Source organism: Cercospora beticola, chromosome 2 (assembly GCF_033473495.1).
Source record: "Cercospora beticola chromosome 2, complete sequence".
Taxonomy (NCBI): domain Eukaryota; kingdom Fungi; phylum Ascomycota; class Dothideomycetes; order Mycosphaerellales; family Mycosphaerellaceae; genus Cercospora; species Cercospora beticola.
This window is the reverse complement of record NC_088936.1, coordinates 4,751,242-4,770,633: the sequence shown is the minus strand read 5'-3', so window position 1 is coordinate 4,770,633 and position 19,392 is coordinate 4,751,242. Positions and strand designations below refer to the sequence as shown.

Here is a 19,392-nt window from a genome sequence, read left to right as displayed (position 1 = left end):
GGCCACGTCGAGAGGAGAAGCTGCCAAGAACGTTCCTTCGTGTCGCGCGCCGGCCTCGAGGCCGCCTGCGGTACCCCTCTGATGCCTCCCTCAAGCGCAGAGGGCGGCGTGGCACAACGCAACACTCATTCGCCCTCCTGAAACATCGCCTTGGGCCCATGTAGCATTTCTTGTCTCTCTTTGATTGAAAGATTACACACTTTGTTAATGACGACAGCGTACCAGAATCCGGCGTCCGAAGCACAAACTCGTGATGGCAGACCACGTCGATAGCACAGATGCAACACTGTGGACGCAAGAGCAAATCTGGACAATGAACGCCAATCAAGAAGCCTATCCCGGGTCTTTCATGATCTCAAACGAGGAACTACTGGACCTGTCTCTGAAAGACATGAATCTAGCGCAAACCATGGCCGGAAACACAATGCCATTCTTGACGCCACAGCCCTCTTCGATGAACTTCGACCTGCCACACATGGGTTCCGCCCCGTCATTCGCTGTGTCGCAGGAGGAGAGTGACTCTTCTTGGACTGAGGCTGACAGCCAGGATCTGTGGTACGATCAGCTTCGACAACAGCTTCAGGACTTCCGCCAGAGCCCGACCTGCACGCTCACCACCATCCCATTGGGAGGGAGGCAGCGCAAACAGGTCCATTCCATGGCCAACATGTGGGGTCTCAGCCACATGAGTGTAGGCGATGGTCTGCAGAAGCGCGTGCTACTGAGCAAGTGTGCGCTCGCCAAAACAGGCGATGCCAAGGATCGCAGGTGGAACCCGGGCCGCAACACATGGTCGCCAGGTTATATCGATCCTAGGCTGGTGATATTCCACCAGGTCTCATCCACCATATGTTTCCGAACATGTCTTAATGTTCTAGGATTGCCACCGCCTAGCAAGATCACTAGAGACATCCGTGGCGAGTACTGTACCGTGTATGCCCTTTTCGAAACACCACCCGATGCCGTGAAGGCCGTACTGGCGCTCAATGATACTCGCCCACACTGGAATGTCAACGCCACGGATCGTAATGTCGAAGCATGCTTCTTGCGTATGCCTCTAGGCTTCAGCCTTACGTCTTACCTTCTGGATGAGGGATTCTCCCAATTGCCGAATTTAGTGCGTGAGGCTTTTGGCAGTGCATCTAACTACGATCCCAATCAGGCACCATCAAGCATTTCAACTCCTCCGTCAGCCTCCTCACTGCCTACTCGAACATCGCTGGCTCCCGGTGCTGCTAGTCCGACCGAGTTGGCAAATGCGCTTTTCAGAATTTCTTCGTCGCCCAGACATTATCCGCGTGTTGCAGGGTCTGCACTACATAGCAGAAGGGGTAGCATCTCGAGGCGCATGTCGCTGTCTTCATCCATGTCGCGCGACTATGGCTACATCTCAGCCAGCAGTCAAGTGGATTCCGATTATAGCTTGGCGACCAGTGCCTCGAAGAAGCGTAGACGCGAGCCTAAAATACTTGCTGGCTATCACTGCACTTTTCCCGGGTGTGATAAAGCTTTTGATCACCAAGGAGAACTTACAAAGCATGAGAAGGTGCACAGCACAGATCGGCCTCATGTGTGTGTTCAATGCGGGAAGGGATTTTTCTATCCCAAAGACTTGCGTCGGCATGAGCGAACGCATACTACGGAGTCCACTCCTGTTTCGCCGATTCCGGAGCCGACAGGGACTGGCAGCGAGCCGGATGGCTACGAATTTCAGATGGCACGACGACACATCTGTGCATGTTGTCCGAGTGGACCGAGAGCTTTCAAGTCCGAACTTGAACTCAAGCTTCACGAGACCGAAAGGGCTTTGAGGTGTGAGCATTGTCCCAACAGGTAAGTCTGAAGCAGACCGGATTGTTGCGGTGTCACACTGTGTTCACGTCAAAGTCAAAATCCACCTGAAGACCACTGAACGAAAGACTGACCAGTATGTGTAGATTCCGATCGAGAAATGAGCTAGAACGACATCATAGTGCAGTACATCAAAGTCTCACTTACTCGTGTGGAAGTATCAGCGACATCGAAGTAGTATACATTGTCCGCAATGATGGGAATGGCATGGACAACTGTGCCTTCTGCGGCGAAGGTTTTCCGAATCCTCCAGACTGGGGCATTCGTTGTCAACATCTCATCAAAGCGCACCAATTCGGCAGCTGTAACAAGAGTAAGAAGTTCTTGAGGGTAAGGCGACTGAATAATTTAAGCATTCAAGATGTGGGTACTGACTAGTGTGGTAGCTCGATCACTTTCGTCAACATCTCAAGCACAGTCATCACAGCACGCCGGGTGAGTATTCTAATTCTTTTGGCCGGAACGCAGCTAACGGAATGACAGGAGCGTGGATTCGGAGACTTGAAGATGCAGCGACAACAGCCGAAGTGGCCAACCATAACCTGCAAGGACCTAGACCTACAGTTGAAGAATCAAACCTGGGGGCCTCTAGTGGAACTTGCGTGAACATCCTGACAGGCAACACCAAAGCTACAAATCACGAGCGAACACGGCATCTTTTAGGCGCCATACCGTCGAAGGTTGCGCATCTTTTCGGTGCCGGAAGAGATGGGAATGCCAAAACATGATTTTGGATTGGAGCTCCAACACGTCAGAACCACGCGGACAACGTCCATTGATGTTACGCGACCACGAGCGTTCATCGAGCGGCAAGACCGGTATGCATCGCGATGAGAGCTCTTCTCTCCAGCTGGGTATACGCAACGATGTCGTCCCTCAATGGAACCTGAACTGAGCTCACCAGCTCGTCCTCATCATCAACGCATCATTCTCACTGTACAGTATATACTTCCAAGCACACAAGACAATATAGGCATGCCGAATACCGTCTTCACTTCTCCACACATGTACCCCAACATTTCTTATCGCCAGCGCAGCTAGTCCTACAATAATGCCACAACTCGTGGTCTGTAGCGATATGCAGGCACTACCGCTTTGCATTGCATTATCTTTGCATTCGTCGCATGTTCCACAATAACTCCATGTTACTCCATAGTGGTGGTCCTCAACCTTTTGACTTCGAAGACGTGCTGTACGAGCTTGAAGGCAGGGGCTTCACATGTGAGAACGTGCACTGCACTTGCAGTCACTTCAAGGAGCATCCGTCTCGTTATGGCAGTTCGAGCTCCTGCTCAATAAGTGTACAAGCTTGCATGTAATCGCACATTGACTCTCGTGAATGCACTACCACAATGGCGATGTGCTCCAAGGCATCGAGACGTGCCGATATCATGAGTCAAATACGCAGATGACGTTTTCGTGCCATCGATGACAGTCAGAAGGGAATCTCTCTCTCATGTTCCAAAGTATTGTTGCGTTAGGCAACAAGCAATACTATTCGAAACTCAAGTAGAAAGCATCTTTTGCACGACTACAACGTTATCCGTAAAGATGAAAGATGGAAATTGGTAGGAACGTGAGATGTGGAAGCTGCGTTCTGAACTAACACTATTTCTTTCATTTCTCTGTTGGAACACACAAATCTATCTATCAGATACACAGATGCAACAATCATGATTCCACCTTCTTCTGAAACACAAAACGCCATCCCATTATACATCGCCATCACGCACCATCATAAAAGCCGTGAGAAGAAACATTAAAACGCCTGCCGTCACTGCTCGTGAGAGCTCGCAATCTCTCACCCATGGTTAGGCACTGCCATGCTGCCTGCACGAGGACGAATCACATCTGGTGAATCGCTCTCGTATTTGTCCCAGTTCTCCAAAATGTTGCCGATGCGAGGAGACTTTGTAAGCTCGTACACATCTTGGAAGTACTCCTTGGTAAGCTCGAATGGCTTCGCGGTGACGTTGGGGATGTATTTTCCAACGAGCTTGCTAGGGTCGATGGAAGTCTTGTTGATCTTCTTCAACAAGAAGGATCGGAAAGGCTTCACGCCAGAGCGCAAGAAGGTCGAGTGGAAAGGCACGTCGATACCCTTGAGAGGAATGGTGGCGAAGCCTCTCTGCAGATCCAGAGGCTTAGGCTTGGCCTCGGTCTGTTTGGCGCAGCCCTGGATGATCTCGACCAGGTGAGCCTTGACCTCGTCCATGCTCATGGTTTGCATGAGCTCTTGGATGTCAATCTTCTGTGCCTTGAGGTAGTTGAGCACACCAGTGAGGGTGTCCAGAGCACGGAGATCACCAGCGCAGACGTACTGCTGGTTGTGGACGTTGAGGTTGACAATTTCGAGAAGCCAGTCAGTTGTGAGAGAGATGTTCTCGACAACGTATTGCAAGGCCTGCTCGTTGAAAGTCTTGCTGATACGCGATGGGTTGACAGCACACATGGAGTAGTTGGAGCGTCCGGCCTCGTCACGCTCGACAGCGACTTGCATGGTCAGACCACGGTAGAACACGACAGAGACCAATGACTCGATTGGCATGACTTCAGCCAAAGCAGCCAGCGCACTGTACTCTCCGAGTGAGTGACCAGCGAAGCTGCTGTCGCGCTGGACAAGACCCTTGGAAAGCATGTCTTCGAACGATGCCTTCTCCATGAGCGTCAATGCCGGCTGGGTGAACTGTGTGGCAGACAGCAGACCGGTTGGCGATCGGTACGTGTAGGAAGTGGTGTTCTCGTTGATCTCTTTGAAGATCTTCTCCGACTTGATGGAGCCGTCGGTGGCGACAGTCTCGAAAGTCATGTCCATGTAGTTCTTGCGGATGGCCTTGCCGCGTGCGCCACCAAAGTGAATGGTGAGCTCCTTGGGGTTGTTCTTGACGATGTTGGTGATGGCGAAGCCGTAGTTGTCCATGAAATGTTTGTCGGCGCGGTCCCAGACCTCCTTTGCAACCTCGCTGGATCCGTATAGATCCATACCCATACCTTGCTCTTGCGAACCTTGGCCAGTGAAGACGTAAGCGGACACAGGTTGCTCGACCTCTGCCTCCGCAAGCAACACCTTTTCCTCAGTCTCAGCCTTCTGCGCCTCAATCTTGATGATTTTGCGGCCAGCAACCATGCCAACGTGTTGAAGCTTGACTTCGATAGTGTCATCAGGCAGGACCATGCCCACGAGCGAGGCATGGAAGCTGCGGACACGACCAACGTTGTTCTCAGCAGCCCAGGTCTCCACGAGCGATCGAACGGCAGCACTCGAGTACATGCCGTGCGTGATCGTACCAGGAAGGCCGGCGTACTGCGAGAAAACACGTGACACGTGAATTGGGTTGTAGTCGCCAGAGACACGAGCATAGGTCTCGTTGGACGATGGGGCCTTCAGCACCAGAGGAGTCTTGCCGCTGAGAGGAATTGGGTTCTCGAAGTTCACAGGCTGATCAAGAGCAGATCCGTTGCGAGTCAAGTAATCAAGAACAGGGTTACCGTAAGAGGTTCCTGCCTCGTATTCGACAGAGGCGACGGTGATGATCTCCTTGCTGGGCAGCTCGAGCTCGACCGTGCCCTCTGTCTGGACAGACGAGAACACAGTCTGGTTCTTGTAACGGAGGATGCTGTTGAGTCTGAAGACAAGAGTCTGGTTCAGAAGATCAACGTCCTCGTTCTCAATCTTGAACCATTCCTTCGATTGCAGAACTGCCACATCCTTCGTCGAGCCGAGGTGCACCTGCATAGGCGTCTCGACCTTGCGTTGGAAGGTGTTGTGGTAATCGGTGTAGTTGCCACGGTACAAGAATTGGCTGGTGACCTCCATGACCGGCTTGCCATCACGTGTGATGGTGCCGCAAACCTCGACCATCTTGCCCGAGGCTTGGTTGATGACAGCATTGACTTGAGCAGTCGTGTCAAGGACATCGCCCTTCTTAAGTGCCGCGGCGCCAGGAATCATGCGGAAGCCGTTCGACAAGTGGACGAGCTTGAGAAGATCTCCATCAATGGTGCGTGGGAAGATTGGCTTAGTGATAGCCTTCCAGCCAACCACGATGGCGAAGTCCATAGGAGCGAAGACTTCCTTACCCGGTCGGTCAACGAAGGCCTCACCAGTGTTGCCCACAGCGTGGACGAAGTCGTTGATTGCTTCGCTGGTGACTGTTGCACGTCCTCCGTCGAAGCGCGAAGTGACATCCACGTCGAATGGACAAGCTTCGTCGCCGAACCAGATCTTGTAGTAGAACTCCTTGATGCGATCATTGCGAGCTTCCATGATTTCGCGAATTGGTGCGTAACCAGTCTCTGGATGGTATGTGAAACGCAGTGGCAGAGCGACAGCCTTGCCGGTCGCTGTACGGCCTTCGATCATGTTGACAGTGATCTCGCCATTGCTGTCGCGGGCAACGTGCACAGTTTGAACGTACTCATTGCCGTGCGAAGGCTCCTTGACGCTGATTGTCGTTCTCTTGGGGTCGTTGGGGTGCTGGATCTCGACAACCATACCTGGTGTTGGCGCAAAGATGCGGTGGGCAGGGTTGGTCTGATATCTTTGACCTTGAACGAACACATCGGTCGTGAAAAAGGCGTGGCGCCAGGTGTGGGCGCGGCCAGCGAGCAGCTGAATCCAGTTGTCCAATGGTGGGAGAGCGGTGCCAGTGACTGACGACAAGCGGTACAGGATCTTGTGCTCAGTCTCATTGACCGTGAGGCCTTCGACATTGTGGAGATCATCGCTGGCTTCAATGAGCTTTCCACCGAAGTATTCGACCTGGGGAATCTTCTTGACATCATCGCCATACAGATCACGCGTCAAGAATTTGATGTGACCCTCGTGAACACCGTCGAGGATGTCCTTGATCGGCTCATCGACGATCTTAGAGTACTTGACAGCCATTGGTCCCTGTAGGATGGCAACACGGCCGACATCCTGGTCGACGACAGCCTCAAGATCCTCAGACTGCCAGAGAGAATCCTTCTTGAAGAAGAACTCGAAGGTGTCGTCCAAGCAGGGAACGAAAGGCACTGGCTTCTGTCCACGTCGCTGGCAGAGAAGCAGGAAGTGCTGCACATCTTGGGCGTTGATGAGCTGGACATCGGCTTCTGGGTATGTCTCGAGCACCTTTGCGACGGTGCCGAATGGGTCATCCAGCTCAGTGTAGTTCTGAATGAGGGAACCAGCGCCATTGGTCTCGGCAAAGCGTTCCTCAATGCGGCGAATGAAGTCGCCAGTCAAGCGAGCGAGCGACTTGTCGATCCATCGCTTCTGGTGCTTGATGTACATGAGATCGACCATGCGGCGCAGTACCTCTCCGTAGGTCATATCTTCAAGATCAACACATTCGCCGGCCTTGTTGCGCCCAAACCATGGCTTCTGGAAGTCGTCGTTAAGCTTCTGAATGATGTACTCGCGCTGTTTCTTCAGCTCAGGGATGCGCTTGGCCTTGTCGAGGGAGAAAATCTTCTGGTCCATCTCTGCCCAGAAGAGCACACCACGGGTAGCAAGCTTGTGGATAGGCTCGCCCATTTCAGAGCGGACAGTGATAACACCACCAGCGGCCCCCTTGTAGGTCTTCTCCCACTCGTGGTCCTCGAGACCTGGTGCATCCACGATAGCCTGCTTGGCTGCAGGGGAAGTGTGTGCTTCCTTGGCCACCATGACACGACTGCCAAAGAGGACACCATCGAACGGCATTGGTGGGTAGCCGAATTTCTTCGCCCACTCACCAGTGAGGTAAGGGTAGGTGTCTTCTGCGCCACCGAAACCAGAACCGGCGAGCAGAACCAGGTTCTCGCATCGTCGGATTCTGCTGTACATGGACAGAATCGGCTGGTGGAAGTCCTCGAAAGAGTGATGGCCACCACCGCGACCACCGGTCCACTGCATCATCACTGGAAAGCCAGGGTTGGCCTTTGCGATGTTGATCACAGCCTGGATGGCATCAGATGAGCCGGGCTTGAAGCCGATGTGCTTGATGCCGAGTGTCTGAATGTATTCGTTGGCGACCTCAATCGAGGGGACACCGGCACCAATGGTCAGACCTTCGATTGGCACGCCCTCAGCTCGCAGTCGCCCAATCATTGGAATCTGCCAAGCCATCGCACGAGGGTTGACATAGATGAGGTTGACTGTGATACCACGACCTGCAGGAATCTCCTTCTCGATCTTGGCAATGGCTTCCGTCATGCTCTTGTCGTTGTAGTAGCCACCACCAGCCAGCTCAATCTCGTAGCCAGCGCGCATGGTGGCTGCGACAAAGTCCGTGGGCACGGTGCAAGGCGTCATGCCAGCAACCATGACAGGCGGCAAGCCGAGCATCCGACTCATCTTGGTATCCACAAACGTCTGTCCTGCAGAAGTCTTGACAAGCTTTGGTCCATACTCTTTCACCCAGTCCACGGCGTACTTGACGGCGTGCTCTGCGTCACGGTCGAAGATTTCAGGCTTGTATCCAACCTCGGGATTCGTGCCATCCATGGTGCCTGCGAGGATTACACGAACACCAGTTCCGTCCTTGTTGCGGTTGGTAAGAACACCAAGGCCAGAGATGCCACCCGGGCCGAAGTCGAGGATGTGCGTGGCATTTGGCATGACTGTAGCCTTCTCCCATAGCACTTGATCCTGGCAGATCATCTTGACCAACGCAGGTGTAATGCTTTGGCCAGCCTTCTCCTCACGCAAATCCTCACCAGTGTATGTATCGTATACTGGGATTCCGAGCTCGGAAGCTTGGATGTTGATCTCTGCCAAATCTTTTTCTAGGTGCTTCATGGCCTCTGCGAGGTATGGACTGTGGAAAGGTGCGGTGATTGGGAGGAAGCGGTTGACGAAACGGACCTTGCGCTCCGTGAATGGTATCCGATTCTGGTCAAGGCCAGTTGGAGCCTTGATTTTGCGCAGCTGCAGGTTGAGACCGTACAGTGACATCGGTGGACCAGTAACGACGAAGTTGCGAGCGCTGTTCACGAGCGAGATGCCGATGTGCCTGTCTTCCGGCAGATGCTCGTTTGTCTGCTTGATCAGCTTCTCCACGGTCTCCCGCGAGAGATCTCGCACGGTCAACATGGGAGTTGGAGCTCCTTCGCCATTGTCGATCGAGTCTTGCAGCACGTTTGGTGCGAGAGATGTGCGAGGGTAGGCTTGCTGGCTGCGGGCACCGATCCAGAAGAGGATCGTGAGGGCATTTCGGGCATGTTTGTCGAAGGTCTCCCAGTTCGACGAGGCGGCAATAGCAGCTGCGGTGACAACACCCTGAGAGTGTCCAGTAGCGCCAGAGAAACGATCTCGGACGTGACCTGGGTGTGTACCAAGCACTCTACAGGTCACAACGTAGTGTGCGAGCTGTGTAAGACCGATCAATGGGAAGCTGACTGGTGCAGAAACCAAATAGTCGGTATCCGGCTGCGAGTCCTTGTTGTCCAGCCATCGCATGATATCGAGGCCTTTGGCGTAGCTCTTGAACGCTTGCTCGTCCCTTGACAGGAACTGCAGATGTTGTGCAGCCACATTCAAGAAGTCGCGCACCAATGAAGGGTAGGTGTTGTAGATTTCTCGGAGCTCGTCAAAGTATTCTTCAATGTTGCCTTGTCCGCCAAAAACAGCGTAGACATAAGCATTCTCATCAGCAGCTTCACGCAGAAGCGCAGACTCGTGTGCTCTAATGGCTCGCTTGACGGCAGCGCGGGCGGCGTAGTATGCCTGCACTGTGACGAGCTTCTTCTCGTAGATGCCGGGCAGATGTGAGGCAATTGCGTGCACCTCGTTCCCGCGGAGGAAGGTGCGCTCAAACTCAGTGAGGACGAGTTTCAGAACTTCAGTGAAGAGCTCCGGGTCTTCGCCCTCCTCTACTTCTTTGGCAACAAAGCCAATGTATCGAGCAACCAGCTCCGTGACTGAGGAAGGCTCGTCATCCTGAGCAAGCTCTTCTGTGGCCTCGGGGAGGGTCGAAAGAAACTGATCCTTGAGCTGTGTAGCATTGAAATGTAATGCGGTGGGTATCAAAAAGGTGTATTCGAGCGATCCGTGAGTGAGCGTGAGAGGTCGTGATACGGCTTGCGAGCGTGGCGTAGAGACGCCGGTCTGGGAGCCGCTGCCATACATGTTGGATCGGCGGCGTGTCTGAGGGGATGGTCTGGTGGGTGCAGTGGGCGAAAGCGCCTCTTCAAACTGCACGAAAGGATTCGTCAGTTCTTGTGCTGGAGTGCTCATGTTTGCAGCATGATCTGGAGGGGCGGTGTCGTGTGCGCGGAACTGGAACTGGCCAACTGCCGACGCTGCTTTTTTCGCTGCTGCCTCCAATGGATCTCGCAAAAGGGCGCGATGCTGACCAAAAGACCACGTTGCCGTCGCTACGCAGCACAGAGATTACTGATGATGGTGGTGGAGGAACTCACGTCGTTCTCGTTTATAGCAAATGAGTGCCTAAATTCTCATTCGACAGCTGGATTGGATTTTGTCGAGCTATGGGCAAAGCTCAGACGCCGACGGCAAGGATGTGGTCACTCCCGCGGGTAAGTGGGTTGGCGTGGTTTCGAGAAATGGACTGCGCGCTCCCAATGGCACGCGGCGCTGCAGTGGTATGGTTTGGAGAGAAGGTGTGAGTGTGGGAGAGTGTGGACAGTGAGCAGGAAAGGGTCGGGCACGGCCAGCACGTCTTTCCACGCGGGCAGGAAGCGTCGCCCAGATGCATTGAGGCTCGACGAGCTGCGACGTTCCGGCGTTGAGGCATCATCGTGCAAGGATGGCAGTGCCGTTCCGTGGCGCTAGCCGCCGACCTGCAGCGAGGCCCTCTGCGCGGGCGTGGTTGAACAAACTGCCCGCGAGACCACGACCACGACGCGATGCGCGGTCCTCAGTTGCATTGCTGCCTGCGGTACGAGTGAGGATTAGTGATTCCTCCTATTCCCCGCTGTCTCATCGCGCCCATCCTCACACGTTGCAACTGGCGACATTGTTTCTTCCTGCCGTCGCTCTTCACGCCGCCGCTAGCATTGGCGTCGATCCGCAAAAAGCGAGCGCACTTGCTCAGGGACCAGCCGGGCACACGTCAAGGCGCAGGTCAAGCGAGCACGCCGGTCTCAAGACTTTCTGCCTGCCGCGCTCTGGAGACGACTGGGGTAAGCTCGCTCAACTCGATCAACCTCTGGCGTGAGCTGTGTTCAACGGTCCGCTGGCCCTCGTCCACCTGCATATCAACCACTCGACTGCACTGTTGAGCCTGCGGAGAGCACCGGCCTCACCCTCTGCGCCCTTATCGCACGCGTTCCCATCAACCGCCCACCCCATCCCCATCCACTCATCCATTCATCCATCCGGCCACGCGGGCAGTGAGTGCGTGTGAGAGAAACATTGAGCGTCCGCAGTCTGCCCCGAAAATTCTGGCAGCTGTTTCCTCTCCCATCCACCACCACTGCACCTTCCCTCTACATCACCACCAAGACCCATTGGCGCGACTGCTGTGCGCATGATACACTCTTTTTGTCCAACCGCACTCTGAAACCGCAGATTTTCTGGACGGCGCCGTACACACCACACCGCCACCATGAGGCCCGAGGTCGAGCAAGATTTGGCCCACACGCTGCTGGTCGAGCTCCTGGCATACCAGTTCGCCTCGCCCGTGAGATGGATCGAAACACAAGATGTCATTCTGGGCGAGAAGGAGACGGAGCGGATAGTGGAAATTGGGCCCGCAGACACATTGGGCGGCATGGCCAAGCGGACACTGGCTGCAAAGTACGAGGCATATGATGCAGCACGATCCGTGCAACGGCAGATTCTGTGCTACAACAAGGACGCCAAAGACATTTACTACGACGTCGACCCAGTGGAGGATGAGCCCGCAGCGGCGCCTGCGCCCAGCGAGGGTGCGAGTGCTCCAGCAGCATCATCATCGGCACCAGCAGCGGCAGCTCCAGCGGCAGCTGCTCCACCTCCTTCAGCAGGTGCTGGACCGGCAGCAGCGGTTGCAGATGCTCCAGTCGGCGCTGTCGATATTCTCAGAGCATTGGTTGCTCAGAAACTGAAGAAGCCATTGGCGGACATCCCATTGAGCAAAGCGATCAAGGACTTGGTTGGAGGTGAGTTTCAATTCCCACACTGACGTCTCTCGAATGCAGAGCTAATGACTACTAGGCAAGTCGACACTACAAAACGAAATTCTCGGAGACTTGGGCAAAGAGTTCGGCTCAACGCCCGACAAGCCTGAAGATACACCACTCGACGAGCTTGGAGCTTCCATGCAAGCGACCTTTAATGGCCAGCTCGGCAAGCAATCCACATCGCTTATTGCACGTATGGTGTCCTCAAAGATGCCTGGTGGCTTCAACATCACAGCAGTGCGAAAGCACCTGGAAACGAGGTGGGGTTTGGGCGCCGGACGACAGGATGGTGTGCTGCTGCTCGGTCTCACTGCTGAGCCAGCATCGCGTCTTGGGTCCGAGAACGACGCCAAAGCATGGCTGGACGACCTTGCCAACAAATACGCATCGCATGCCGGCATTAGCTTGTCGACTGCACCAGCTGGCGGAGATGGTGGTGCTGGTGGCGGTGGCATGATGATGGACCCAGCAGCCATTGACGCCCTCACCAAGGACCAACGGGCACTCTTCAAGCAGCAGCTTGAGCTGTTCGCCCGCTACTTGAAGATGGATCTCCGTGCCGGTGACAAGGCAGCCCTGGTGACCAAGCAAAACGAGACCGCACTCCAAGCACAACTCGATCTGTGGACCACAGAACACGGCGAGTTCTACGCTGCCGGCATTGAGCCTACATTCAGCCCCCTCAAAGCTCGTGTCTACGACTCGTCGTGGAACTGGGCCAGACAGGACGCACTCAAAATGTACTTTGATATCATCTTTGGCCGCTTGACTGCGGTTGATCGTGAGATTGTGTCGCGATGCATTCTCATCATGAACCGATCGAACCCATCGCTCCTGGAGTTCATGCAGTACCACATTGATCACTGCCCTACTGAACGCGGCGAAACGTATCAGCTGGCGAAAGAGCTCGGACAACAACTCATCGAGAACTGCCGCGATGTCCTTGGAGAGGCTCCTGTCTACAAGGACGTGGCTGTTCCAACTGCGCCACATCTCGAGATCAGCCCCCGGGGTGACATGGACTACGCAGAAGTGCCACGCCCCAGCGTTCGCAAGCTTGAGCACTACGTTCGTGAGATGGCCGATGGCGGCAAGATCTCCGAATACGGCAACAGGACGAAGGTGCAGAATGACCTGCAGCGCGTGTACCGCCTGATCAAGCAACAACACAAGCTGTCCAAGTCGTCACAGCTTGAGATCAAGCAGTTGTACAGCAACATTGTTCGATCGCTTTCGATGAACGAGGGCCAGATCATGCCAAACGAGAACGGCAAGGCCAACGGACACATCAAGAAGAGCCGAAATGGCCGCCTCAATGGTGCCATCAACCCAGCCAAGCAGGGCAAGATTGAGACTGTGCCATTCTTGCACTTGAAGCGCAAGGAGGAACATGGATGGGAATACAGCAAGAAACTTACGAGCGTCTACCTCGACGGCCTCGAGCAAGCCGCCAAGTCTGGTGTCACGTTCCAAAATAAGAACGTGCTGATGACTGGTGCTGGTGCTGGATCCATTGGTGCTGAAGTCCTCCAAGGCCTCGTTAGTGGTGGCGCAAAGGTCATCGTCACCACCTCCCGCTTCTCTCGCGAGGTCACCGAGTACTACCAGGGTATTTACGCCCGCTACGGTGGTCGTGGCTCCCAGCTTGTTGTCGTTCCATTCAACCAGGGCAGTAATCAGGATGTCAATGCCCTTGTGGACTACATCTACGACGAGAAGAAGGGTCTTGGATGGGATTTGGACTTCATTGTGCCATTCGCTGCCATTCCTGAGAATGGACGTGAGATCGACAGCATTGACAGCAAGTCTGAGCTGGCTCACCGTATCATGCTTACGAACCTCCTCCGCATGCTCGGTGCCGTCAAGAGCCAGAAGGCCACTCGCGGCTTCGAGACTCGCCCAGCACAAGTCATCCTCCCACTGTCACCGAACCACGGTACATTCGGTAACGATGGTCTCTACTCTGAGTCCAAATTGGCTCTGGAGACTCTCTTCAACCGATGGCACTCAGAGAGCTGGGGCAACTTCCTCACCATCTGCGGTGCTGTCATTGGCTGGACTCGTGGTACTGGTCTCATGGGTGGCAACAACATCGTTGCTGAGGGTGTTGAGCGCTACGGCGTCCGCACTTTCTCGCAGCAAGAGATGGCTTTCAACTTGCTCGGACTCATGTCGCCCGCCATCGTCAACCTTTGCCAGAACGAGCCTGTGTTTGCTGACCTGAACGGTGGTCTGCAATTCTTGCCAAACCTTAAGGATCTGATGACGCGCCTGCGCAAGGATATCACTGAGACTGCTGAGATCCGCAAGGCTGTCACTCGTGAGACTGCCGTGGAGAACAAGATTGTCAACGGCGAGGACAGCGAGGCTCTTTACAAGACTGTCAAGGTTGAGAAGCGTGCCAACCTCAAGTTTGACTTCCCCAAGCTTCCAGACTGGAAGGAAGTCGAGCCTCTCAACGCCAACCTCAAGGGTATGGTCGATCTTGAGAAGGTCGTTGTTGTCACTGGTTTCGCAGAAGTCGGACCTTGGGGTAACGCTCGCACCCGATGGGAGATGGAGGCATACGGCCAGTTCTCTCTTGAGGGCTGTGTTGAGATGGCCTGGATCATGGGCTTGATCAAGAACTTCAACGGCAACCTTAAGGGCAAGAGCTACTCTGGTTGGGTTGATGCCAAGTCTGGCGAGCCTGTCGACGACAAGGACGTCAAGGCCAAGTACGAGAAGCATATTCTCGACCACTCTGGTATTCGTCTGATTGAGCCCGAGCTCTTCAATGGCTACGACCCCAACAAGAAGCAGCTTATGCAAGAGATCCAGATCGAGGAGGACCTCGATCCATTCGAGTCGTCCAAGGAGACTGCGGAAGAGTTCAAGCGCGAGCACGGCGAGAAGGTGGAGGTCTTTGAGCTCGAATCTGGCGAATATCAGGTCCGTCTCAAGAAGGGCGCCACACTGCTCATTCCAAAGGCCCTTCGCTTCGATCGTCTTGTTGCCGGTCAAGTGCCAACTGGATGGGATGCAAAGAAGTATGGTGTGCCAGACGACATCATCTCCCAAGTCGACCCAGTCACCCTCTACGTGCTGGTTTCTACTGCTGAGGCTCTGCTGTCCTCGGGTATCACCGATCCATACGAGTTCTACAAGTATGTGCACATTTCCGAGGTCGGTAACTGCATCGGTTCCGGTATTGGTGGTACTACCGCCTTGCGTGGAATGTACAAGGACCGCTTCCTCGACAAGCCTCTACAGAAGGATATCCTCCAGGAGTCCTTCATCAACACAATGAGTGCTTGGATTAACATGTTGCTCATGTCCTCTACTGGTCCCATCAGAACACCTGTCGGAGCTTGCGCAACTGCTGTGGAATCTATCGATATCGGTTACGACTGTATCGTTGAGGGCAAGGCTCGCATGTGCTTCGTTGGTGGTTTCGATGACTTCCAAGAGGAAGGCTCGTATGAGTTCGCCAACATGGGCGCCACCAGCAACGCCCGCGACGAGTTCGCTCATGGACGTACACCAAAGGAAATGTCGCGACCAACGACCACCACACGTAACGGCTTTATGGAGTCGCAGGGTTGCGGTATGCAGGTGATCATGGACGCCAAGCTCGCTCTTGACATGGGAGTACCGATCTACGGTATTCTTGGTTACACAGCCACTGCCACTGACAAAATTGGTCGCTCTGTTCCAGCACCTGGTCAGGGTGTCTTGACTGGCGCTCGTGAGCAAGCTGGCAAGTTCCCATCGCCTCTGCTTGACATCAAGTACCGCAAGAGGCAACTCGACCTCCGCAAGAAACAGATCAAGAATTGGCAAGAGTCTGAGCTTCTGTACCTCGAGGAAGAGGTCAACGCCATGAAGCAGCAAGGCGCTGAGTTCAACGAGACTGAGTACATGGAGGACCGCGCTCTTCACATCGAGCGTGAGGCTCGCCGCCAAGAGAAGGACGCGCTTTCAAGCTTGGGCAACAACTTCTGGAAGCAAGATCCTCGCATCGCGCCACTTCGTGGTGCCCTTGCCACTTGGGGCCTGACGATCGACGATCTCGACGTCGCATCTTTCCACGGTACCTCTACTGTAGCCAACGACAAGAACGAGTCCGATGTGATCTGCCAACAGATGAAGCACCTTGGCCGACAAAAGGGCAACGCATTGTTGGGTATCTTCCAGAAGTACCTCACTGGTCACCCCAAGGGTGCCGCTGGTGCTTGGATGTTCAACGGCTGTCTGCAAGTCCTCAATTCTGGTCTTGTGCCAGGCAACAGGAATGCAGACAATGTCGACAAGGTCATGGAGAAGTTCGATTACATCGTCTACCCCAGCCAGAGCATTCAGACCGATGGCATCAAGGCTTTCTCCGTCACCTCCTTCGGTTTCGGCCAGAAGGGTGCTCAGGCTATTGGTATCCACCCCAAGTATCTCTTTGCCACGCTTGACCAAGCGCAGTTCCAGACCTACAAGCAGAAGGTTGAGGCACGACAGAAGAAAGCGTACAGGTACTACCATGATGGTCTCATCAACAACACCATGTTCCGTGCCAAGAGCAAGTCACCTTACGAGGATGCTCAGCAGAGCAAGGTCTTCCTCGACCCAACTGTCCGCGTTTCAGTCGATAAGAAGACGAACGAGCTCATTTACCCCAAGACGGCGCCGAAGAAGATCCAGGACAAGAGCACCACGCAGATGGTTGAGACCTTGATGAAGGTCAATGCTTCACAGAACTCGAACCCAGGTGTCGACATCGAGCAAATCGATGCCATTGACATCAGCAATGATACCTTTATCGAGCGAAACTTCACTTCCGAGGAGATTGCTTACTGCCGCAAGGCAGCCAGCCCACAGGCCAGCTTCGTTGGCAAGTGGAGTGCGAAGGAGGCTGTCTTCAAGAGCTTGAAGGTTCCTAGCCAAGGCGGTGGTGCTGCCATGAAGGACATTGAGATTGCGAATGACGAGAATGGCGCGCCTGCCGTGAGAGTGAGTTTCTCCCAACCTGTCTCTTGACTGCCCCAAACACAAAACTGACAATCTCAACAGCTTCACGGAGACGCAAAGGCCGCCGCAGACAAGGCTGGCATCAAGTCGACGACTGTATCGATCAGCCACAGCGACGTGCAGGTCATCGCTGTTGCGATCTCAGCATTTTAACTGCATGACGACGGGAAAGAATGAGCATATGTGTGCGTGCAGAGGTGTGTGTAAAGAGTAATTAACGAGCGGGATACCAGTCAGTCGTCGGGCGCAACGTTTTATGAAATGTATCGTGTACAAAGCGAGTATAGAGTAGTCATGGGCTTCAGGACTCTTGAATTTGACAGGAGTCTGGAGCAAGCAAGATGGATGAATGGAACGCTTACGCTACGATGTTGCAGTAAGTAGATAAATCAACGCAGGGTGCTAGATTTTCTTCATGATTGCTTTTCTTCGGGTCCTTCCCATTTTGATGATCGTGCCTGCTTCGTGATACCATAGAATGCCAGAAAGCGCTTCCTGATACTGGTCAAAGAATACACATGTCAAGACACTTTCATGAATGGGACTAAATTGGAAAGCATAGAAGGCACGAGCACGTGGCTTCTTGCCATTCCAGCTCAGCTTAGGGGAGGAATAGTATCAAGTTCAATGGTGATGCCGGATTCTCACCATGATTCGATGAAAATGTAAAAGCTCACTATTCAAATACATTCGTCACGCCCAAATCACCGGCGCGAACCATTTCCGAAGCCTTCCTTTTGATCAGCATTGTGTGCAAAGCTAGTACTTTCCTTCCCTTTCCATGTCAAGAGAAGTGGCCCTCGCAAATGAATTTCCCATCCCCTTAGTCCAGCGCCAGGCCGATCAAAAGCCATCCCATCATCAATTATATACCAACCTCCTCACAGGACTCTTCTGCGGACTCCTATGCTCCCCATTTTCAATCAACATCTGAGCCTGCCCAGGATATCCACTCGGCCCAGGCTCCAACGCTTCAAAGTTTTGCCAAGGTGTCCCACCACCATACCACTGCTGCTGTCCATTCTGCCCTGAGAACGTCCTCTGTGGCGTAGGAGGCGGAGGCTGTTGGTAATATTGTTGATGTTGATTCCCTGCCTTATCCCGAAAGAACCCAAAAGCCAAATTCCCGCTTGCAAAACATCCAAAGACTAACAGAAATGTAAATGCCATTGCTTTCCAGCTGATCGGTTCGACGAAAGAATTGAAAATTTCCGCGAATGTGTGGGCGGAGACTTTTGCGCGGCCGACTTTGGATGCGTCGCGGTTCATGCATTTGTGCCAGGTTTCGCAGACTGTATTCAGTGCGGGGACGCGAACGGAAGGATCGCAGTTGTTGGTTGTGTATTGTCGTGCGCAGTCGGCCATTTCGGCCATGATGTCTGCCATGGCTTCGTGGGATTTTTTGTCCACGTCGCCTTGCACTGCGGACCAGAAGCAGTAGATTAGGTAGAGGCAGCCGGCGAGGAGGAAGATGTTGAACATGAGTTGGGCGTAGAAGGAGAGGATGTGTGGTACTGTGGGGTGTTGGGCGATGAAGGTGAAGGTGCGGGAGAGCCAGTGCGGGCGATCCTGATTTGTGCTATTGTCCTTCTTGTGTTTGGAAGAGGTTTTCCTTGAGCCTTTTGAAACGACTTCGCTGTCTTCGCCGGAATCAGATATACTATGTCTTCTTCGTTTGGAGACCTGGCGTTGCAGTTCGCGCTCGCGACGTTTCTTGACTCGCTTCTCGATTGCGCCAGAGTGCTCTGGGCGGTGGATTTCTCCTCGTCCGGGACTGTTCAGCTTGCTCTTGAATTTGCCCCATGATGCACCTAACCAGCTGTCTCTTCGTAGCGTGTCAGGTCGCGTCTTCTCTTTTGTGGGACTGGCCCGCTCTGCGCCAGGCATGGTTGGTAGTGTCGAAGCTTCGTGGTTGTTCAGTGCTCCGCGCAGACCCAGCCTGCTGTGATCTGGCGTTGCGTCGTTGTCGCTTCGTTCAGGTGATTTGGGCGTTTCTCCAGCGCTCGAATCGTCAAAATCGATGGTTTTCGATCGCGGCGTGTTGTAGAGAGCGTTGAAGGCTGATACGGGCGTGGGCGGTAGCGCTTTCCGTGTGGGCGAGGGTTGGAGGTTCGTAGCGTTCTTGAAGGGCGAACTGAAGGCGCTTTGCCCTCCTGTGCCATCATCAGCATCGCTACAGGACTGCATCGTTGAAAGCGACGTACGTTGCTTGCTGGGTGTGCTGGCGCCGAAGCGCTGTGTGTTCTGACTGAGCTGTGCAAAGGGCGAGCGCGCATCAAGAGGACCAGTCTTGTTCTGGTACTCGAAGTCCATTCCCGACTCGTTGCCACGCGACATTTTGACGGCGTTGCTGGTGTGTCGCCGGAGTGTAGAGCGCAAGTCGATGTAATGCCGGTCGATAGGAAGATTGAAGCTGGGATCTTCGCGAGTGGAACAGGGTTTATTGTTTACTAA

The 19,392-nt window shown here is 54.0% G+C and overlaps 4 protein-coding genes across 4 annotated transcripts; 2 read left to right on the top strand and 2 right to left on the bottom strand.

Annotated features, from left to right (window-relative positions):
• Positions 1-253: 253 nt before the first annotated feature.
• Positions 254-2,579, top strand: RHO25_003822 (uncharacterized protein; the record flags this gene model as incomplete). The annotated part of the gene is made up of 4 exons (XM_023599301.2): positions 254-1,833; positions 1,938-2,181; positions 2,238-2,286; positions 2,335-2,579. 4 exons carry the CDS (start codon positions 254-256, stop codon positions 2,577-2,579), a joined length of 2,118 nt encoding a protein of 705 aa, XP_023455094.1.
• A 1,073-nt stretch (positions 2,580-3,652) lies between these two features.
• Positions 3,653-10,051, bottom strand: RHO25_003821 (uncharacterized protein; the record flags this gene model as incomplete). The annotated part of the gene is made up of 1 exon (XM_023599300.2): positions 3,653-10,051. The coding sequence occupies one exon, from the start codon at positions 10,049-10,051 to the stop codon at positions 3,653-3,655; it is 6,399 nt and encodes a 2,132-aa protein (XP_023455093.2).
• Positions 10,052-11,384: 1,333 nt separating this feature from the next.
• On the top strand, positions 11,385-17,091 carry RHO25_003820 (uncharacterized protein; the record flags this gene model as incomplete). Its single annotated transcript, XM_023599299.2, has 3 exons — positions 11,385-11,919; positions 11,975-16,920; positions 16,981-17,091. 3 exons carry the CDS (start codon positions 11,385-11,387, stop codon positions 17,089-17,091), a joined length of 5,592 nt encoding a protein of 1,863 aa, XP_023455082.1.
• Positions 17,092-17,799: 708 nt separating this feature from the next.
• On the bottom strand, positions 17,800-19,275 carry RHO25_003819 (uncharacterized protein; the record flags this gene model as incomplete). The annotated part of the gene is made up of 2 exons (XM_023599298.2): positions 17,800-19,091; positions 19,143-19,275. The coding sequence occupies 2 exons, from the start codon at positions 19,273-19,275 to the stop codon at positions 17,800-17,802; spliced, it is 1,425 nt and encodes a 474-aa protein (XP_023456290.1).
• Between the last annotated feature and the right edge of the window lie 117 nt (positions 19,276-19,392).